General features: G+C 44.1%; 1 protein-coding gene across 3 annotated transcripts in view; it reads right to left on the minus strand.

The window, feature by feature from the left end:
* The window catches only part of PIGU (phosphatidylinositol glycan anchor biosynthesis class U), a 96,494-nt gene that overhangs the window by 15,067 nt on the left and 57,534 nt on the right, over window positions 1-23,893 (minus strand). For all 3 annotated transcript variants that reach the window (XM_055544818.1, XM_055544820.1, XM_055544821.1), the window contains 4 exons: window positions 14,745-14,899; window positions 10,680-10,823; window positions 6,988-7,112; window positions 88-230 (listed from right to left, as the gene is read on the minus strand). In XM_055544818.1, coding sequence (XP_055400793.1) covers window positions 88-230; window positions 6,988-7,112; window positions 10,680-10,823; window positions 14,745-14,899 — 567 coding nt within the window. The remainder of the gene's footprint in view (window positions 1-87; window positions 231-6,987; window positions 7,113-10,679; window positions 10,824-14,744; window positions 14,900-23,893) is intronic.

Here is a 23,893-nt window from a genome sequence, read left to right on the forward strand (position 1 = left end):
AACACCTGTTGGCAGAACCCAGGGCCCAGGTGGAATGTTTAAGGCTGCAAAATGAATCCCTGTTGCTGGGCTATCCTTGACTCTTACCTGCCCAATGTTGAAGGTCAGTGTGATGGCATAAAAGAAGTTGGAGTTGGCACTTCCTGCGTAAATCCAGAGATGCCACAGGACAGGGAAGAGCAGGGAGCAGATGATGATGATACAGGCGAGGACAAATATGTTTCGCAGAACTGCAAAGAAGATGGTCACCGTTAGCAGGACTGCAAAGACACACGGTCACTGTTAGCCTGGCGCTGACTCTCTCTGGGTCCCTTGCGGTGATGGCCCCCCAGCACAGAGAGGCCCAGGAAAAGCTTGGTGGAGCTCAAAGGCAGAATGCCCCTGCTTCCCCACCCCAACACACACACAAGACACAACCTTAGACACTTAGCAATGGCTCCTGCCTCCTTCCATGGGAGGTACTAGACTTGGACTCTACCTCCGACTCTGGGCTCAACTGGCTACAGTCAGTAATGCTGTGAATGCCTCTGGGCACTGCAAGAGGCGGGGGAACTCCAGCAAGACACTGCCCTTAAACCCCCAATCCCAGGGTGTCCATGAGTAACTCCTCTCCTGGTCCCAGGCAGGGTGCTTTCTGACCTCTGTGGATCATAGATATGAATAGCAGCACCAACCCCTCAGTGTCTCTAGGGTGCCACAGCCCAGGTCTTAGGAAACACATTTTCCATTCTCCTCAGTTCATATCTTAGGTCCCCTGCCTTGCTTTGCAAATGTCCCTCACTCTTCCTTAGATGATCTCTTTTTGATACCCTCCCTCTTTACCATCATCCCCCTACTCCCTGAGGGAACGCAGAATCTCACCAGGGAGAAGCTCCCCCAAAGCCCCTGGGAGGACCGGCTACACACAGTGGTCTGTGGGCAGGCCAGCAGGCAGAGTTCCACTGGGGTAAGGCAGCCTGATAGTGGGGCACAGACCTCAGAGAGACCTTGGTTAAAATTCCTAGGGACTTTCCTGGTGGTCCAGTGGTTAAGAATATGCCCTGCAATACAGGGAATGCATGTTCACTCCATGGCTGGGGAACTAGGATCCCACATGCCACAGAGTAACCAAGCCCGCGTGCTGCTTTTAGAAGCCCCCATGCACCACATGAAAATCCGGCAAGCTCCAGTGAGACCCGATGAAGCCAAATAAATAATTTTAAAAACAATTCCTGCTCTGCCAGCAAGTTTCTCAGAATCTCAGCTTCCCCATCTCTAAAATAGGGCTAAAATGCCTACTTCATGGAGTGTTCCATGAATTAAACAAGTTGTGGAAAAGCTAGCAAGGATGTATTACTGTGTGTTTCCTATTGCTATGGTAACAAATGATCACAAACTTAGTGGCTTAAACAATATAATGCATTGTCTTACAGTCCGGGAGGACGGAAGTCCACAGGCTCTGGTGGCTCTAGGGGAGAATCCACTTGCTGGCCTTCGCAGCACCTGGAGGCTGCCGGCATTTCTGGCTCAGGACTCCCATCCTCAACCAGCAATGTCGGATTGAGTCCTTCTCATGTCGTATCATTATGACCTCCTCTTCTGCCTCCCTCTTCCGCTTTTTTTTTTTAACGGACTTTAGTTTTTAGAGCAGTTTAAGGTTCACAGCAAAGCTGAGTGGTACGTAGAGACCGCCCATGTACCCTCCTGCCTCTACTTCTGCTCTTAAGGGCACCTGTGATTACACTGGGCCCACCTGGATAATCTAGGATACTCTCCCTATCTGCAGGCCATCTGTCATGTAAGGTGATCTAGTCACAAGTTCTGGGGATGATGAGGTGACATATTTGTCGGGAGCAAGGAGGGGGCATTATTCTGCCTAACACAGGGGTCTCCAGACTCTGGGATCTAATGCCTGATGAGCTGAGGTGGAGCTGATATAATAGAAATAAAGTTCACAATAATGTAATGCATGATTATATATATTTATATAATATGCAATTTATATATTCTATATATAATATAGAATACATATCATATATTCTATATTATATATATATATTCTATATTATATTATATAACCTAAACCATCTCTCCCCACTCCATCTATGGAAAAATTGTCTTCCATGAAACCAGTCCCTAGTGCCAAAAAGGCTGGGGGCCACTGACCTACCATTGTGATTTTTTCCTCCCTTTTAATTCAACAGAAGATATCTGACAGCAGGATTATATGCCATTTTTGTTTCTTTATATTTTATTGTATTTTTAAATAAAATAAGTATCATTTAAAATTAATTAACTAGAAGAATACCTTAAAAACAAAAAAAACTGAGTGATTAATAAAAGCTTAGGTCTGATTCTCAGCAGGCACTCAGTCAATAGAGGTTCCCCTCCCCTCTCTGATCCTGACCTTCAGGAAATCCCTTCTCCAAAGTCAGAGTTCAGAGATATTTAAGAGATGGGGAAACTCCTGAACCTTAAGGCCTCTTATCTCAGCTGTACAATGACTTGGCTGAAATGCTATACTGGGGGTTCAGGCGTTGGAAAGGGGACTGGATTACATCCAAGGTTCTCAATTCTGGTTGTAAAATGAGCTCACCTAGGGAGCCCCAGGGGTGGGGCCAGGCATCCATATCGGTTTCTACAAGCTTCCCTGGTGATTCCAATATGCAGCCAAAGCTGTGAGCCACTGGGTCACAGTGGCAGACCTCTGCCCCGTAAGAGGCCCGTGCTGGTCTGCAGCAGAGACTTCGCTGGTCAGTGTCACAGGGAGAATAACCAGGCCAAGGTAGTTCAGAGATCTTGTTAGAGCTGAATGTTTTCAACTTAAGCTTCATTCTTTATTGAGTAATTACAGGTGTCTTGCTGCTGGCTGCTGTTGTTAAAAAGTCCTTTCTTTTATAAAATCGAGACAAATGGCCAGTAGTTGACTGTTTTAGTGTCTTCAGTAAAATAAAAAGTTGGGAACTCTGTCACCAGGATCTTTTTTTAAATGCTAGTAGTCCCTGAAATCCCATGATTTGGAAACACTGGCTTGGAGGGCTTGCAAGGTGCCCTCTTCTGATCTGCAATTTCCACACTTCTGGGTTTTCAAAGCTGAGAGATCAAAGCCCTGACTCAAGCCTCTTGGAGAACTCTAAGAGGCCTCAGTCTTACTCCCAGAAACAGAAGTCTGGGGAGAAAGATGTCTGCACTGAGAGTTATTATTAAACAAAGTTACAACCTCAAGAAAAGAGATGAAGTGAGTGAAGATCACGCAGTTGTGTCCGACTATTTGCAATCCCATGGACTATACAGTCCATGGAATTCTCCAGACCAGAATACTGGAGTGGGGAGCGTTTTCCTTTTCCAGGGGATCTTCCCAACACAGGGATTGAACCCAGGTATCCAACACTGTAGGTGGATTCTTTGCCAGCTGAGCCTGGTAAAGGGAAGCCCAGGATATGTGTATTTACCACTCCTCCACTTCATCACTATTTACATACTTTTCTCAATGGTTCTTTCTTTAAAAAAACAAAACAAAACACTCCTAATACTTTCAAAGGCTTTTTTTTTTTAATTATTTCTTTTTCTGCATTGGGTCTTCACTGCAGCAAATACGTTTCTCTCTAGTTGAGGTGCTTGGGCTCAGTAGGCCTGAGGTATGTGGATCCTAGTTCCCCTACCAAGAATCAAACCTCTGTCCCTTGCACTGGAAGCTGGATTCATAGCTAATGGATCACTAAGGAAGTCCTTCAGTGGTTCTTTCTGATTTCTGGGTAATTATTTTGCTGAAAAGAATACACAGTATTCCTAAAATAAAATTCCTGTGGTCTGACAGTCCAGGTGGGTCTTTGCTCCATGTCTCCAGTCACTCTGTATTTTAGAACGGGTGACAAGGAGGTGACCAAGTGCGGAGACTGAGAGAGGTTCACATGCGCCTCCTGGGGGCAATCGCAAACGCTGTGACAATGCTGTCCCTGTGCCCGAGGAACGGTCACCACACCCAACTGGCTTCTGGCCTGTGGTGACCTTTGCAGGACTGCGGAGCTACTCCTCACTCTTGCTGGCTGACTGGCCTGAGGATTCCAGCTATACGCCAGAGCAGATAGAGCCAGGGACCCGGGGCACAGGACGGCCTGTTCCAGCACCACGATGTGTTGGAGATGTCAGAGGTGACCAGGTGACCCTTCATCCGCCATGCTGGGCCAGATGGAATCAGATTTCCCACCAAGTTCTCTGGGTGACTTCCTCTGATCTCTGGCTCCATCACTGACAAACCGAAACCTCAGGCAAGTCACTTTCCCTCTCTGAGCCTCAGGCATTGAGAAATAAAATTCCACTGGAAGAATCCAGTCCCATCGGGAGGGGCACAGAAGGGACTTAGGGACTTCAAAGCTCATGGTGCTGTTTCTTTTCTTAAACTAGGTGCTGGGCACATGGAAATTTATTGTATATTTTTTAAATAACAAATGCATATTTTAAAATCAATATTCCTTTATCTGTATATAATAATTAATACTAAAAAAGAAAACATGAAGGACACATACACACAAAATCCAGCCCTTTGGTAACTGGCTCTTTGAGCTCGACCACTGCAGGCTGGCATGGGCCCTGCCAGCAGGCTGTTCCCTAACACCGTGCTTGTGTGTCTGTGTGACTCATCCTGGCCCCAAGCTCCGCAGAGTCCCAGCATCTGGGACCTGCACTCGGGGGAGGGCCCATGTGCCTCTCCTCCCCACTAAGCAGGACAGGAAAACAAAACAGCTAATGTGTGAGCAGGCATGCTGACACTGGTAACTCATGTCTAAACCTAATTCTTAAACACATCAGTAGTCTGAGTATATTCAACCTAGGTGTAAAGACCTCACAAGGTCTCCACTCGCACATCCACACGACCAGGCTGAAGATGCCCTGGACAAACAGAATGACTCATGGTTGTCTTGCCCCAGACACGCCAAGTCTGAGAGTTCTCTACTGCAGGAGCTGCGCCTGGCAGCCAACGCTGTCTGCGGGCCCTTCAGACAAGCTCAACTTGCCCAGTGAGCCAACAACAGCATCTATTAGCTCATCCAGGTTTCCGGAAACCCCATCCTTATTTGTTGTGCATCATCACCCCAGGGGGCATAAAATAGTTCAAGTTTTGAAAAATATGTTTATTTCAATGACTCTGAGTAACTCTGGTTATCAAGCCTGAAGCTTTGATCATAAAACTATGCAGGAGACCTCCCTGTGTAATTAATACTACTAATAATAACAGTGGGGCTATTTACATTTATTCTTTCTCAGACCTCAAACACCCCTGAAAGATATTCTGACAGATGAAAAAACGGGAGACTCAGAAAGGTTAAATGACTTGTTAGTAATGGGAAAGCCAGAATTCAGACTCAAGACTGTCTGGCTCCAGACTCTGTTTAGCAATATGGGATGAAAGATCTCACCTGAGGGAGACACCCTCTGTGGGAGAGCCTGCCAGAGCAACTCCATCTTAGGGGAAAGAGGACCAACGTCCCCAGACTCACCCCATCACAAACTAGGGTATGTTCACATGAGCTGTGCCTTTGGGACTTGCCAAGTGGCCCCAGGCTGACTCTGAGACCCCTCTACTGGTGAACTTGGTGATTCCTGTCTGTTCAATGAGGATGCCACAAGCAGAAGATGTTACTTCCTGCTTCTGATCTGCTCGACTGGTCACTGCCCCACCTGGAAGAGCAGTCCTGCTTGTCCTGCCCACTCACCTGTTACCTTTGATCAGAGGCCCACTCCTATAGACAGGTTTCTTTCTAGCAGCTGGTCAGTTTCACTTCCTGGTTGATACTCAGCAGCCCCAAAACAATAAAAACATTTCCTCTGAAGCCTGTCCTCCCCAGGTTTATTGCTATGCAAGGAGAGTTCTGCAGCTCCCTTCCTGTTTTAGAGAATCAGGTGGTGTTGGGCCACTGGCACTGCCTCTTTATTGGTGAGGTCCAAAAATCCCATACACAGAGATCAGGATTGACATATACACAACACTACCATATATAAAATAGATAACTAATAAGGACCTACTGTATAGCACCGGGAGCTCTCTAATAGCCTGTATAGGAAAAGAATCTAAAAAAGGAGTGGATGTATGTATATGTATAATTGATCCACTTTGCTATATACCTGAAACTAACACAACATTATAAATCAACTAAACTCCAATAAAAACTATTAAAAAAAACCCCATCCACAAACATTTGAACATTTGTTATGTTGTTCTGTGTGTCATCAGGTGTAATCCTGGGTGCTGGGGACACAGGGGTGAGTGAGTCATGAGGCTACTCTTAGGGAGCCCACAAACAGTGTAAAGAACTCAGAGGACACAGAGCCTGACTCATGGCAACAGCAGGAAATACTAGAAAGAACAACTAGTCGGCACTAGGCCGACTTCGGAGGAAGAGCTTGAACGGGTCTCACAGCAGGCAGGATGTCTACGGTGCAGCACGGGGAAATGGTTCAAAGCCACACTATCCAGCATGACAGCCACTAGCCATGTGTGGCTTCTTTAAATTAGATTAAAAATTCAGCTCCCCAGTCACACTCATGGTTACTCTATTGGACTGGGCAGATACAGGGCATATCTACCATCACAGAAAGCCCTACTGGGCAGTGCTGGCTGGCGGTTCCTGCATTTGGATGCCAATGCCAGCCCTTCTACTTACCAGTCTTGCGCCCTTGAACAAGCAACACTATCTTTCTGTACCCTAGTTTTCTCATCTGCAAACAGGGATAGTTTTCCTCAAAGTCTGGTGTAAAGATAAAATGAGCTGATGCACGTAACATTCTTAGAACCACAGCAACCAGGTACACAGCCAGCGCTCAATAAATGCTGGTTATTTTTATTATTACCATTTGTGTGTAGCACTGAGGGGCAGATATTGTGCTTCATGTCACTGCTGGCACAGCAGATGTCCAAAAAATGCCTGTCCATTCCTAACCACCAGCTGTTTTCATCCAGGGCGAGGTGACACAAACCTGTGCCAGAGGGTGCGAGGTGGGGGTACTCACATCTGTAGAGATGGTTCCACACGGGGAAGAAGGCCATGTAGAGGGCCACATCCCCCACCGTCGGGTAGGACTTGAAGATGGCGATGATGGCAATCTGGATGAACATGAAGAAGATAGGGTGCTCCCTGGGGCGAAGTGGGGCAGACAGAGAGAGAGGCGGAAGTCAGTCAGGGACCAGGCCCACGCCAGAGTCTCCTCACCCCAGCCCTGAAACCCAAATACACTCTCCAGGGGACTTTACGCAGGGCAGGCTCCACCATCCACAAAACACAGGGCCAGGCCCAGCAGGAGGGCAAAAAACTGCAGGGACCCAAAGATGCCCACAGGTAGTGAGAAGAACCCAGCACACACTAGAGACACAGCCCACAGAGACACTTCCCATCAACCCCCACCCCCCGCAGCTCCGGGCCTTCCCCCAGGAGTCCAGAGGAGGAAAACAAATGAAGTCAGTGGCCTCTATTACTGGGTTTAAATGACTGCTTGTCAGAGTAATTAGGCAGCACCCTTGCCAGAGGCCCCTGACACTGGACCAGGGCAGGAAGTACCTTCTGGCTGATGCTTGTTTTCTCTGACAACAGGGTTAGTGGGGACTACAGATCTTTAGCTGTGATGAGCTCCTTTCCAGAAATGGCTGCATGCAGCTTTTTGCTCTTAAAGGCTGGAACTGGGGAATTTTCTGGCGGTCCAGTGCTAAGGCTCTCTGCTCCCAATGTGGGGAGCCTGGGTTTGACCTCTAGGCAGGAAACTAGATCCCACAAGCCATGACTAAGAGTTTGCATGCCGCAACTAAGACCTAATGCAGCCAAATAAATAAAAATGAAATTTAATTGGGGAGGGAGGGGCTGGAACTGGAGCTCTAGTCCCCTTAAACCAGTAAGACTGGCTGCCATTTCCTGAACCTTCACTTGTGCTCAGTTCTGTGCTAGGCATCTTTTCCTGCATCATGACACATGATCCTCACTACCTCGCACCTGGAAGGAGGCAATGCTGTCACTGCACTTTGTGGATGAGGACATCAGGTTCAGAGAACATAAGAGAGCTCGAAAGTGCTGGAGTGGCTCGTCTCCAGAGCGCCCAAGCACCGCCAGCGCTATTCTCCCACGCGCCCGCAGGGCCACAGCTCTGATCAGGAAGGCTGAGACAGAACTCAGCCTCCAGCGCTCCTCCAAGAGCTGACTGAGTGCAGAAGAGAATCTGCCAGGAAGAAGCCAGACGTGCAGCCTCCTCAGGTCTGAGCAACGCGCACATGGCCCACTTCTGCACAGGGCCCAGAAGGGTGTCTTCAGGTTAATGCCCAGCTCAGGAGGGTGTCTTCAGGTTAATGGCATTCTTGCCTTGTAGGTCCAAGGTCAGGTCACTCAATGGATGTAAATCTGAGATGTGGAGACAAATTTGTACACACCCAAATACTACTATGAGGCAAATGACTCAAGAAACTCAGCTAAAAAGTTTCTGAGTCAAAGTTTCTGACTGCAAACTCAAGCAGTCTTGTAATCTCTAGGAAGGGTCTGGCTATCTCAGTAAGCATTTTCCTAAGGCTCATCCAAGTCATTGGTTTGGGCTTTTTAGGTAGCTGGTAACAGCTGCACCATTTCCAGGAAAAGGCTAATGACAAGGTGGTACCAAAAGACACGGTGAATGTATGGCTGAGTCCCTTTGCTGTTTACTTGAAACTATCGCAAAACTGTTAGTTGGCTCTACTCCAATACCAAATAGTTTCTTAAAAAAAAAAAAAAAAACCCACACAACATTGAGACTTCCCTGGTAGCTCAGTGGTAAAGGATCCACCTGCCGACACAGGGGACAGGGGTTCAATCCCTTGTCTAGGATGATTCCACATGCTGCGGAGCACCTAAGCCCGTGCGACACAACTACTGCGTCCACACTCTAAAGCCAGAGAGCCGCAACTACCGAGCCCACTAGCCACAACTATTGAAGCCCGTGTGCCTAGAGCCTGTGCTCCACAACAAGAGACCACCGCAATGACAAGCCAGTGCATCCTAACTGGAGTGTAGCCCCCGCTCGCCACAAATAAAGAAAAGCCTGTACAGCAACAGAGACCCAGCAGAGCCAAAAGTAATAAATACATAAATATATAAAAACAAATACGGACACCAGAACCTCCTGCAAGAGTCCCTGGGGAGTAGTGACCGGTGGCCCTGTTCTCACAAAGCTGGCACTGCAGGGGCTGGAGTGGAACTGCATCCAGACACAGGAGGGCAGCCGAGAGGGAGGTCAGGTATCTTCACACCTTCTGTTCCCACAGCTCTGTGGCCCTTGGTGGGGGTTGGGGGAGTGTCACAAGATGGTGGTGGTCCCCAGGAGCTATCTGTGGCCTTTCACACGCCAACAATAGGAGGTGCTAGAGAACAGGCTACACATGTGAGGACAGGTGTGCCAGGTTCCCTGCTTCTTTCAGCCCAGACCCAGGCCTGACCAGAATTCGGGTAGGACTTATGGACCACAGACAGCTGGAGAGCCTGGCTGAGGAAGGCTGCCAGAATTCTGGAGCCTGCCAGGCCAAGGAAGAAGGCTTTTTCTGTCGGATGCCAGGCCAAGGCCATGTTATAAGAAGGGAACATCAGCTCTGAGCTTTACAGAGAGGGAACCATGTGCCTTGGTTCACTGCCATGGAGAATGAATGGAAGGTCAGAGCAAAGAACTCAAGCTCTTGAAATCTAAATCCAGCCCTTCTACCTCCCTGGACCACCCAGCTGTATCTATGCTGACTGGTGCCTGTTTGCCCCTCTCTGAAGCTAGGATAACAGAACCATTTCCGGGAGCTATTTAATACTATATGTGATCTCTCTCAGGAGCTTGGCAAGGTGCAGAGGTCTGAGCATAAATTCTGGGGCCAAACAAACCTGGTAACCCCAGCTCCACTGCTAACTGGCTGTGTGACTCTGGGAAAATCATTTCACCTCTCTGAACAGCAATTTCCTCGACTAGCAAACGGAAGTGACAGTAACATAATGCCTACCTCCAAGAGTTGCTTGAAGGGTTAGGCATGAATATAACTCAAAAAGGTGGGATGGACAACACATGTTAGCTCTCTTACTCTGCAGAAGAGTATGCCATAGGCAATCCATTTGAGGGAAGTTGATCAGAGCTGCAGGTGACCAGCCCCCAAACTAACACCTCCTGAGTCCCCTGGGACAGAGCTAGAGGACTCCCAGCAAGATCCTCTTTTTCCAAGGATATTGTCCCCACCCCAATCCTGCTCTTGTCTAAAACAGTGACTGGGGAGGTGGCAGGGAGGTTCAATAGTGAGGGCACATATGTATACCTATGGCTGATTAATGTTGATGTATGGCAGAAACCAACACAATATCATAAAGCAAATACCTTTCAATTAAAATATATTTTTTAAAAATGAAAAAAGATATAGAATAAAATAAATTGTGATATATACACACAAAAACACACAAATAAAACAGTGACTGGGCTCAGCGGCAACGTGGGTTCAAGTACCCCAAAGTGAGGCCAGGGGCATATGGGGCTCCAAAGCACTGCCCCTATAGCTGGCACCTTGTGTGTCACTCTCCTGCAGGGCACAGTCGCTGAAGCAACTCAGGGTGAGGTTCCCTGGGCATAAATGCCTCCAACCCAATAGCAGATGCCCGAGTGAGAAGGACATCTGTGAAGCTACAAATGACTCTGGGGACAAAAACTCAGTAGGTCCAACTACTTACTTTAGCTTTATAGCTAAAGGGATGGTGTAGAAGAAGACGTTGATCTGAAACACACACACAAAGAAGAGGCTGAAGTGCTCAAACATCTCTGCAAAAAAGTACCAGAAGAGGCCAATGTTCGGGGTGAGATCTGGAACAGAAAGTCTGGAATGAAGAAAACAAAGGGAGAGAAAAAACAGAACCAAGTTAGAAACAACCTGCTTTGACCTGCTTTTCTCCTGAAGGTTTTGGTCACTGTTGGGCAGTCAAGGAAGACTCTGTCTCCACGGAGATCAGGATGTGAGGGGCTCTCTGGGCACCCCGGATATAGGTAATTAACAAAAACAAGGGGCAGAGACCCAGAGACAAATAACCCATAAAAAGGATCACCTGAGCCAAACTCTGGCATGCAGCAGAGATCTGAAACAAGGCAGGGATTCATGCTAGAAATCAAAAAACCAGCCCCTTCTTTTCCTGCCCCAGATACGTATGCTCAAAACCAGGAGATACCTAGCACTGTCGCAAAAGAGGAATGGGTTTGAAATATGTTCCTCTAACCTATTTTGAGCATTCTAAGGATTTGTCTAGGGGAAAAGCTCAAAGATCCTGTTACTGCCCATTCTTTCTCCAGATGCATACAGCAGGAGCCAGAAGACTGAGTTCCTCACACAGAAGTGAGACTTCCAGGGGTCCAAGGAACCACTGCCAGGTTCTAGCAATGATCCCAGACCTTGCTGGAGAAATGGGGTTTAACTGGAAAACTTTTTGTCTGGTGATATAAGATAAAGATGGGTTACAATTCTGGCTGTTCTAAAAATCTAACATAACATTAAAAACATACATATGGGGTTGAAACGGATGTCAATTCAGTTCAGTCGCTCAGTCGTGTCCGACTCTTTGCGACCCCATGAATCGCAGCACGCCAGGCCTCCCTGTCCATCACCAACTCCCGGAGTTCACTCAGACTCACATCCATCGAGTCAGTGATGCCATCCAGCCATCTCATCCTCTGTCGTCCTCTTCTCCTCCTGCCCCAATCCCTCCCAGCATCAGAGTCTTTTCCAATGAGTCAACTCTTCGCATGAGGTGGCCAAAGTACTGGAGTTTCAGCTTTAGCATCATTCCTTCCAAAGAAATCCCAGCGCTGGCTGATCTCCTTCAGAATGGACTGTTTGGATCTCCTTGCAGGCCAAGGGACTCTCAAGAGTTTTCTCCAACACCACAGTTCAAAAGCATCAATTCTTCGGCACTTAGCCTTCTTCACAGTCCAACTCTCACATCCATACATGACCACAAGAAAAACCATAGCCTTGACTGGACAGACCTTTGTTGGCAAAGTAATGTCTCTGCTTTTGAATATGCTATCTAGGTTGGTCATAACTTTCCTTCCAAGGAGGAAGTGTCTTTTAATTTCATGGCTGCAGTCACCATGAAATTTGCAGTGATTTTGGAGCCCAAAAAAATAAAGTCTGACAGTTTCCACTGTTTTCCCATCTATTTCCCATGAAGTGATGGGACCAGATGCCATGATCTTCGTTTTCTGAATGTTGAGCTTTAAGCCAACTTTTTCACTCTCCTCTTTCACTTTCATCAAGAGGCTTTTGAGTTCCTCTTCACTTTCTGCCATAAGGGTGGTGTCATCTGCATATCTGAGGTTATTGATATTTCTCCCAGTAATCTTGATTCCAGCTTGTGTTTCTTCCAGTCCAGCGTTTCTCATGGTGTACTCTGCATATAAGTTAAATAAACAGGGTGACAATATACAGCCTTGACGTACTACTTTTCCTATTTGGAACCAGTCTGTTGTTCCATGTCCAGTTCTAACTGTTGCTTGCTGACCTGCATACAGATTTCTCAAGAGGCAGCTCAGGTGGTCTGGTATTCCCGTCTCTTTCAGAATTCAGTTTTAAAAGCACAAGGGAAGCATGGAATGGAAGACAGAGGCTATGGTTCATGGTCAGATTTCAGACAAGACCATGATTCATGGTCAGATTTCACTGAAGAAGGCCTCCACCTAGGCAAGTCTTTGCTTCTTGCTGTAACTGTATTTCCTTTTCTGTGAAATGAGGTAAAGAACACAATCTGTGCACCAGCAGAAAACTAGGAAAAGTTTTTCATCAGGCATTACAAACTCTTATAGGAGGCAGAGCATGAGAAACTGAAGGTTATTAAGTCACTGTTAGGCTCAGCCAGGATTGAACACAAATAAGCAGCTCAGAATCCCAAAGGGAAGCCAGCCACAGACCTCCTTCCCACCCTGGTGGGGTTAAGTGTCCATGATCCTCTGGGCTGTGAGTTCCTTCAGGCCTGAGCAGGTATCCTCCTCAGCAGATCACAGAGAGGATATCTGGAAATATCTGCAGAATTCATCTTGCAAACCCATTTTGATTTTCTCTATAAGTTTGACATATGGAAAGTACTAAGTCACTCAGTCATGTCCAACTCTCTGTGACCCCACGGACTGCAGCCCACCCCTCCTCTGTCCATGGAATTCTCCAGGAAAGAATATTGGAGTGGTATTCTTCTTCTCCAGGGGATCTTCCCTATCCAGAGATCAAACCTAGGTCTCCTACTTTGCAGGTGGATTCTTTACCATCTAAGCCACCACGGAAGTCCCTTGACATATGGAAGGTGGCTTTATTTTAAAACTGTTGGAGACCCTTTTGCAATAGAGGAATAAATACATCCATTCCTGTTTGGGACTGAATCAAAACCTTCTAGTTCGAGTCTGATAAGTGCTTTGGATGTTCCCAGAGAGTGTTCTTTAATTGACTTAGATTAAACCAGTGGTTCTTGAAGTGTGTTCCTCAGATTGGCAGCATCATACCACCTGAAAATTTATATCTATAGATATGCAAATTCTGGGGTCCTAATGAGAGGGTAACAGGCAGGAAGGCCAGGGGTCTCCAAGCAGAGGAAACAGGCTGCAAGTGTCAGACGTGTTTTTATTTCTGTCTTAACCAGCAGGAGGAAACAAACTACAAGTGTCAGCTTTTTTTCCCTTCTCTATACAAAATTAAAAGGAAGTTTCTCTTAAAATTCTGCGTTGCCATGACAACACCTGGTTCCTCCTGAACTTAACTTTTCTCAAACCTTGAGCTAACCAATGTGTATTTCTTATGGAAATGTTTTTCTTAAGCTATGTTAATGAACTATGTATTTACCCTAGACTCTGTCTTCAAGTTGGTTCCGCCTAAGACTCAGAACCAACTTGACAAACCAGTATGTTTTACTCATAAAATTGTTCTCCTAATCTATGTTAATGAATCTATTTACCTGGAAACCTGCCTTTCTTCAAGATTCATGTCAATCGTTCTGTGGCCCAGGATGACTCACCTGGTGCCAATGTTATCTCAAAATGGATGTTGTGGGTGAGGGGCCTGGTGCCACTCTGAGTTTTGAGACATCTCCTTTCTCTAATTAACAGCTTGCTGATAGGTATATACTGCTGCTGCTGCTAAGTCGCTCTAGTCGTGTCTGACTCTGTGACCCCATAGACGGCAGCCCACCAGGCTCCCCCGTCCCTGGGATTCTCCAGGCAAGAACACTGGAGTGGGTTGCCATTTCCTTCTCCAATGCATAAAGGTGAAAGTGAAGTCGCTCAGTTGTGTCCGACTCTTAGCGACCCCATGGACTGCAGCCCACTAGGCTCCTCTGTCCATGGGATTTTCCAGGCAAGAGTGCTAAAGGCTAGCAGGGAGGCACTCTTTCTGCCCCCTTCTGACGTCTATGTCAGAAGCTTTCTCTATCTCTTTTATACTTTAATAAAACTTTATTACACAAGAGCTCTGAGCGATCAAGCCTCATCACTGGCCCCGGATTGAATTCCTCTCCTCTGGAGGCCAAGAATCCTGATGTCTTTCACGGCTCAGCAACAACCTTTCACTTACCCCAGACTTACTTAATCAGAACCTATGGAGGTGGGGCCCAGCAACCTGGGTGTTCAAGTCCTGCGGTGATTCTGGTGCACACCAATGTGAGGACCACTGCTCTAGATGTGGCCTCTGCTTGTTTTCCCTCTGATTCCAGATGGAGCTGTGAAAACTAAATTAGCTTCCAGAGTTTTCTAATGGGGGCATTACTTACATGAAGCCATAGACTGCAGGGATGAAATCCCAGGAACTGAGAAGGAAGAAGGAGAGGCAAACAACTACCACTAGACTTCCCATATACATCATGGCATACTCCCAAGAGAAGATCCAAAAGGCTTTGCTCTTCACTTTCACAGGTATGTACTGCCGCTAGGAGAGAAGGCAGAATGGTACACTTAAGGATCTCAAAGACAAAGAGCAGTTATGAGTCAACTTTAAGATCCTTCCCACAAAAAAACACAGGATACAGAATAGGTGAAAAATATAAGGACTGAAAAGATATGTTAGGTAAAGTGAAAATGTTAGTCACTCAGTCATGTCTGACTCTTTGCAACCCCATGGACTGTAGTCTGACAGGCTCCTCTGTCCATGGAATTCTCCAGGCAAGAATACTGGAGTGGGTAGCCATTCCCTTCTCCAGGGGATCTTCCTGAAACTGGGATTGAACCCAGGTTTCCCAACTTGCAGGCAGATTCTTTACCTTCTGAGCCCAGGTAAACACTAATCAAAAGAAAATTCGTTTGGTTATTGTTACCAGATAAAATAGACTTTAACATAAAAAGTATTGTAGAGATAAAGATGTTCTATCATGATAAAAGTGTCATCAGAAAGATACTACCATTCTAAACTTGTATGTACCTAATAACACAATCTCAAAATATATAGAACAAACATGGACAGAGTTACAGAGGAAAAATACACAAATCCACCATCAGTGGATAACTGATAGATCTAATAGACAAAAATCATAATGAAATAGAAATATGAACAGCACACTTCATGAACTTGTTCATCTAAGATCTTACAAAACAAATTTATAATTCCTTACATTGAGTCATATTTACAGTATTCTATTTATCAGAAGCAAGTCACTGGTTTTGATCATACTCAAAGGGATTGTGATTAACATTAGTATGTAGAGATCATGGAGGCCACATTAAGATTATGTCCACCACAGTTGATTTAACACCTGAAAAATCAATTAATGTAACATCCCATACTAACAGATTAATATACCCAGATCAACTGCATTCCTATATACTTTAACATGCAATTCAAAATTGAAATTAAGCAGACAATTCCATTCATTATAGTGTAAAAGAGAAAAATACTTAAAAATAAAATTAACAAATATTAAGTACAAGGTATGCACACTATAAAATATGTAATATATAAACTATAAAATATTGCTGATGGACATTAAAGATCCAAATAAACAAAGAGGTATTAAAAAATACATTTATATAAAACAACATGCTTAGAGAAATCACATTCATTTAAAATATTTTGCTGCTGCTGCTGCTAAGTCGCTTCAGTTGTGTCCGACTCTGTGTGACCCCATAGACGGCAGCCCACCAGGCTCCCCTGCCCCTGGGATTCTCCAGGCAAGAACACTGGAGTGGGTTGCCATTTCCTTCTCCAATACATGAAAGTGAAAAGTGAAAGTGAAGTCGCTCAGTTGTGTCCAACTCTTAGAGACCCCATGGACTGCAGCCTACCAGGTTCCTCTGTCCATGGGATTTTCTAGGCAAGAGTACTGGAGTGGGTTGCCATTGCCTTCTTCATAAAACATTTTGGGGGATTAGTAAAAACTGACCACAAGGACTTCCCTGGTGGTCCAGTGGTTAAGAATCCACCTTGCAATGCAGGGGATGCGGGTTCAATCCCTGGTCACAGAGCTAGGATTCCACATGCCACAGAGCATCTAAGCCCAAGCACCGCAACTACTGAGCCTGTGAGGCACAACTAGAGAGTCCATGTGCGGCAATGAAAGGTCCTGCACAGCACAACAAATGTCCCACACGCCGCAACTAAGACCTGACACAGCTTATAAAAAAAAAGACCACATACCTTAATCAGGCCCCAAAGCAATATCAACAAACTTTAAATAAAGAATCTATACCATACAGACCCCATTCTCTGACCATAATGTAACTGGTCAAAATCATTAATAAAAAGGTAATCTAAAAACACATTAGGAAAATTTTAAACACTTTTGTAAATAACTCAGGAGTCAAAGAAGGAATGATAATAGAAAGCTTTGATATTAGAAATTAATGGTTATGAAAATATCTTATGTAGGTAAAACAGTGCTCTGAGGGAAACACAACCATATAAACTTTGTGTGTGTGTGTGGTTGCACAGCGTGGCTTATAAGATCTCAGTTCCCTGACCAGGGATTGAACCTGTGTCCCCCCACAGTGGAAACATGAAGTCCTAGCCACTGGACCACCAGGGAATTATTGAATACAAGGCTGAAAATAAACAAACATCCATTTTAAGATTTTAGAAAAAGAACAGAATAAACTTCAAAAGAAGGAAGGAAATAATAAAGGTAAGAGTAGAATCTGTGGAAATAGAAAACAAAGTTACGACACAGGCATACTTCATTTTCTTTATTGTGCTTTGGCTTACTGCACTTCATAGATTTCACAGATACTGTTTATCACAAACTGAAGGTCTATGGCAACCCTATGGGCACCATTTATCCAAAAGCATTTGCTCACTTTGTGTCTCTGTGTCACATTCGGCAATTCTTGCAAAATTTCAAACTTTTTCATCATTATTATGTTTGTTATGGAGATCTGTGATCAGGGGTCTTTGATGTTACTACTGTAACTGTCTAGGTGAACAATGAACTACACACTCATACAAGAGGCTAACTTAACTGATAAATGTTGTGTGTATTCTGATTGCTCCGCTCACCAACTGTTCCCACTTCTCTCCCTCTTCTCAGGCCTCCCTATTCCCCTGAGACATAATAATATCAAAATTAAGCCAACTAATAACCCTACAATGGCCTTTAAGTGTTCAAGTCAAAAGAAGCATTGCAGGTTTCTTACTTAAAATCAAAAGTGAAAGTCGCTCAGTCTTGTCCAACTCTTTGCGATCCATGAACTGTATAGTCCATGGAATTCTCTAGGCCAGAATACTGAAGTGGGTAGCCTTTCCCTTCTCCATGGGATCTTCCCAACCCAGGGATTGAACCCAGGTCTCTCGCACTGCAGGCAGATTCTTTACCAGCTGAGCCACAATCAAAAGGGACAAATTATTAAGGAAGGTACATCAAAAGCTGGGATAGGGTGAAAGCTAGGCCTTTTGCACCGAACAGTTAGCCAAGCTGTATATCCAAAGGTACAGTTCTTGAAAGGAATGAAAAGCACTACTCCAGTGAACACATGAATTATAAGAATGCAAAACAGCCTTATTGCTGATGTGGAGACCAGCCACAACATTGCCTTAAGCCAAAGCGTTATCCAGAGCAAGGCCCAACTCTCTTTAATCCTATGAAGGCTAAGAGAGGAGTCAAACCTGTAGAAGAAAAGTTTGAAGCTAGCAGAGATTGGTTCCTGAAGTTTAAGAAGAGAAGTCCATCTCTGTAACACAGAAGTGCAAGGTGAAGCCATAAGTGTTGATGTAGAAGCTCCAACAAGTCATCCAGAAAGATCTACCTAAGAGAATTAACAAAGGTGGCTACACTGAACAACAGATTTTCAACGTAGACGAAACAGACTTAAACTGCAGGAAGATGCCATCTAGGACATTCAGAGGAGGAGAAAATGCCTGGCTCCAAAGCTTCAAAGATCAGGCCAGCTCTCATTAGGGGCCAATGCAGCTGGTGACTAAGTTGAAGCCAATGTTCATCTACCATTCCTCAAATCCTAGGGCCCTTAAAAATGATTCTAAATTGACTTTGCAAACACTCTTTCTACTAATGGAAACACAAAGACTGGATGACAGCACATCTCTACAACATGGTTTACTGAATATTTTAAGCCTACTTAAAATGTTGAGACCTATTGCTCTGAAAAAAAAAAAAGGTTTCCTTTCAAAATATTACTGCTCATTGACAATGTACCTGGTCATCCAAGAGCTCTGATGGAGATGAACAATGAGATTAATGTTCTTTTCATACCTGCTAACACACATGCATGGGGCTTTTCTGGTAGTTGGTAAAGAATCTGCCTGCAATGCAGGAGATCCCGGTTCGATTCCTGGGTTGGGAAGATCCACTGGAGAAGGGATAGGCTACTCACTCCAGTATCCTTGGGCTTCCCTGGTGGCTCAGGCAGTAAAGAATCTTCCCACAATGTGGGAGACCTGGGTTGGGAAGATCCCCTGGAGAAGGGAATGGCTACCCACTCCAGTATTCTGGCCTGGAGAATTTCTTGGACTGTATAGTCCATGGGGTCGCAAAGAGCTGGACACAACTGAGTGACTTTCACTTTCACCACACATTCATTTTGCATCCCATGGATCAAGGAGTCATTTCAACTTTCAAATCTTATTATATAAGAAATACATTTTGGGGGCTTCCCTGGTGACTCAGTGGCAAAGAATCTGCCTGCCAATGCAGGAGACACACGGGTTCAATCTCTGGTCCGGGAAGATGCCACATGCCATGAAGCAACTAATCCCATGTGCCACAACTACTGAGCCTGTACTCCAGAGCCCAGGAGCTGCAACTACTGCACCCTGCACACCTAGAGCCCATGCTCTGCAGGCTCTAGGTGAGGAGAAGAGAAGAAGCCTGAGCGCCCAGTAAGAAGCCTGAGTACCACAAGTAGAGAGAGATCCGCTAGCTGCCAACTAGAGAAATATCCACATAGCAATGAAGACCCAGCATAGCCAAAAATTAAAATAAGTAACTAAAATTACTTTTAAAAAAAGAAAACCATTTTGTAAGTCTATAACTGCCACAGATAGTGACTTCTCTTTTGGATCTGGGCAAAGTGAATTGAAAACCATCTGGAAAGGATTCTAGATCAGTAAGAATATTCAAGATTCATGGGGAGGTCAAAATATTAAAATTGATAGGAGTCTGGAAGAAGCTGACTCCAACCCCCATGGAGGACTTAGAGGCCTTCAGGTCTTCAGTAGAGAAAGTAACTGCAGAGGCGGTAGAAACAGCAAGACAACTAGAAGTGGAGCCTGAAGATGAGACTGAACTGCTGCAATCTCATGATAAAACTTGATCAGATTAGGAGCTGTTTCTCATGGATGAGCAAAGAAAGTGGTTTCTCGAGACTGAATCTACTCCTGGTGAAGATGCTGTAAAGAATACTGAAATGACAATAAAGACTTAGAATATTATATAAACTTAGTTGATAAAGCAGCAGCAAGGTTTGAGAGAACTGACTTCAATTTTGAAAGAAGTTCTACTGTGGATAAAACGTTATCAAACAACATTGCATACAGAGTAATTGCTTGTGAAAGTATTAGTCAACTGATGTTTGTTGCCAAACTTCCTTTGTTGTCTTGTTTTAAAAGTTAAAGTTAAGTCGCTCAGTCGTGTCCAACTCTTTGCGACCCCATGGACTGTAGCCCACCAGGCTCCTCCATTCATGGGATTCTCCAGGCAAGAATACTAGAGTGGGTTGCCATTTCCTTCTCCAGGGGATCTTCCCGACCCAGGGATGGAACCCAGGTCTCCTGCATTGCAGGTATACGCTTTAACCTCTAAGCCACCAGGGAAGGGAAACTGTCAATTCACCCCCAGCTTTAGCAACCATAACCCTGATCAGTCTGCAGCCATCAATATCTTACATAGCAAAAACACTGATTCACTGAAGGCTCAGATGATGGTTTGCATATTTTAGCAATAAAGATTTCTTTTTTTGGCCCATGCTGCAGCCTGTGGGATCTTAGTTTCCTGACCAGGGATCGAACTTGGGCCCTCTGCAATGGAAGCATGGAATATTAACCACTGGACAGCCAGGGAAATCTCAATGAAATATTTTAAAATTAAGATATGTACATATTTTTAGACATAATGCTATTGTACTCTTAATAGACTACAGATAGTATAAACATAACTTTTATTATATACTGGAAAACCAAAAAATTCATGTAACTTGATATATTGTGATATCCACCTTCCTACATTTGTCTGAAACCAAAGCTGAAACATCTAAGGACTCAAGAAGCCAAAAGTCAGCTTTTAGAAATGACGAATTAGACTGATTAGTCTCTGATAAGATAAACCAAAGAAAAGAAACAACAAATAAACAATATAGGAATGTAAAAGGAGACATATCTATGGCTGCACCAGGATTAATAAATATTAAAAAGTATGCTAATAACAGGCACTTCCCTGAAGGCACAGTGGATAAGAATCCACTTGCCAATGCAGGGGACATGGGTTCGATCCCTGATCCAGGAAGATTCCACATTCCGCGGAGCAACTAAACCCATGTGCTACAACTACTGAGCCCATACTCTAGAGCCTGTGCTCCACAACAAAAGAAGCCACTGCAATGAGAAGCCCAAGCACCACCTCAATGAAGAGTAGCCCCCTCTCCCTGCAACTAGAGGAAGCCTGTGGGCAACAATGAAGGCCCAGAGCAGCCAAAAATAATAAATAAAAATTATTTTAAAAGTATGCCAATGTATTTAAAAACATGCAAAATAGACACAGTCTATGGAATATAAATAATTCAAATGGTTCACTTGAAATGTTGGTGTTATTAAAAAAATAAAAAGGTAGCGATAAAGGAAATGACAATGACTCTTGACTAGATCTTGAACCCACTTCTCCCCCAAAATGCTGTAAGTCATGAATAAACTGGGGAATCTGAATGTATACATTAGATAATATTAATCTTTGAAAGCTAATCTTGGGTGTGCTAATAGTACTATGATTACATAGAAGAATGCTCTAGTTCTTAAGAGTTAGTTATTGACTGAGTATTTAGGACTGATATGTCTTATTTGTAACTTCCCTGCAAACAGGTCAGGAAAAAAAAAAAAGGAAAAGAAATCTATACATCTACAAAGAGTTAGACAAATGGTAACTAGAGAATTCAAAAATAAAAGGTCTTTATTACACTCTCTTACAAATTTCCTGAAAGCATGAAATAAAAAATTGGGGGAAAAAAAACAATTCCAGAAGAAATTGAATATTTGAATGGTCCTATAACCATTTAAGAAAATGGATTAGCAATGAAATTTTTTCCCATTAAAAAAAAAAAGAGCAGGCCAAGCTAGTTTTACAGGAAAATTCTACCAACATTCAAGAAGCAGGTGATTCTAATCTTACATTAACGTTTTCACAGCAAATATAACCTTGCTACTAAAATCAACTACCAACACAAAAGCAAAAATGCTAAGTGCAATATTGTCTAATTCAGCAACACATGAAAACGATTACCATAACGTAGTATTATGACTGCTGCTGCTGCTGCTAAGTCACTTCAGTCGTGTCCGACTCTGTGCGGCCCCACAGACAGCAACCACAAGGCCCCGCCGTCCCTGGGATTCTCCAGGCAAGAACACTGGAGTGGGTTGCCATTTCCTCCTCCAATGCATGAAAGTGAAAAGTGAAAGTGAAGTCACTCAGTCGTGTCCGACTCTTAGCAACCCCATGGACTGCAGCCTACCAGGCTCCTCCATCCATGGGATTTTCCAGGCAAGAGTACTAGGTTGGGTTTATTACAAAAATGTAAGGTTAGTTAAGATAACGAAAGCTATTGATAGTGCATCACAAACAGCTTAAATAACTAAGATCAGTATCTAGATACATGCAACAACTACTCATGATAAAAATAACAAACAATAAGATAATTCAGTGAAGTTAGCAGGGTATACAACTAACAAACAAACGGCCATGATAATCATTTTGTAATGTATAGAAATATTGAAACACTATGCTGTGGACCAGGGACTAACATAGTGTTGTAGGTCAATTATACTTCAAAAACAAACAAAAAAACAAACTCATAGCAAAAGAGATCAGATTTGTGGTCACCAGAGTGGGGAATAGGGAAGGGAGAACTGGATGAAGATAGTCAAAAGGTACAAACTTCCGGTTATAAGATAAATAAGTCCTAGGGATGTAATGTACAACATGATAAATATAATTAACACTACTGGATGTTGTATAAGAAAGTTGTTAAGGGAGTAAATCCTAAAAGTTCTCATCACAAGGGAAAAAAATTTTTTTCTTTTGTATCTGTATGAGATGATGATGTTTACTAAACGTATTATGGTAATCATTTCATGATGTATGCGATTCAATCTCTGTACTGTATACCTTAAACATATGGTACTACACGTTTAACTACTTCAAGCATGCAATTCAGTGGCCATTTTGGTTATTACTCATAGGTTCTTGACAGTTGCCTTGAAAAAAGTTTCAGATGTGTAAGGGTTAAGCTCCTCCTCTAGGATCTTACCACAAAGAAAGCAAGTTTCAGCCTAGATTCTGGCACCCTTAGCAACATTTATTAAACAAATATCCATTAGCAAGCAAGCACACAACAGTTCACACAAACCACTGCAGAAGGCTGATTAAGTCCCAGCTCTCTCCCCTCTCAGTTGTTCCAATCACCACTTGCAAGGAAGGTTCACTCAAGGCAGAAGTGACAATATCCCAGAGATAAGCTTCTGTTGCCCTTAGGGTCGCATTAGGTAACCAGAAATGTTATCTAGAGAAAGCTAGACACAGGATCAGTTAGGAACTAAGCCTCAGGCACCATCTCCAATGGAAGAAGTTACAGATTTTCCTAGATTCTTATTTCCTCCTCATGCAAATATAGGAAGTATCTAAAATGTTTTAGTCCATTCCACTTCTTTTGAATATTTCGATTTCACCTATGAGTGCCTACTTCTGATATTCCACTAATCTCACCAACAAAAATCCAATCTGCTTTGACATTAACTGTGCCGTCATCAGCGAAGGTGCAGCTCAAGCAATGGAAGCAGGGATGGCAGCCACTTGTGGAGCACGGCCTTTCTGATCAAAGCTAGTTGAGTACCACAGTGCATGGATGCTTCTTCAAAGTAACTCACTGCCCCTAAAGTTGAGGCTGAAACTAACTGGCACATGTACAATGTCAGATGGCCTATGCAGAAGTATTTTAAGACAAGTTATAAAGACATCATATATAACTCCATGGTAATGACTTTAAGGAGAATGGGAAGTCAGTCAAGAGAACAGAGATAACATTAGTGTTAACAAACATGAGAGGAAAGGAAATGGATCATCCCTATGGCTGCTCTCTAAGCTTGCACATACTTAGCTCTACTCTTTTTTTTTTTTTTAATGCAGACTATTAGTCCCCCACCCCTGCCAGGTATCAAATCCCTGTGTCCCCTGCAATGGGAACTCAGAGTCCTAACCACTGGGTTACTCTTACCTTAAAA

The sequence above is a fragment of the Bubalus kerabau genome, chromosome 13 (assembly GCF_029407905.1).
Source record: "Bubalus kerabau isolate K-KA32 ecotype Philippines breed swamp buffalo chromosome 13, PCC_UOA_SB_1v2, whole genome shotgun sequence".
Classification (NCBI taxonomy): Eukaryota; Metazoa; Chordata; class Mammalia; order Artiodactyla; family Bovidae; genus Bubalus; species Bubalus kerabau.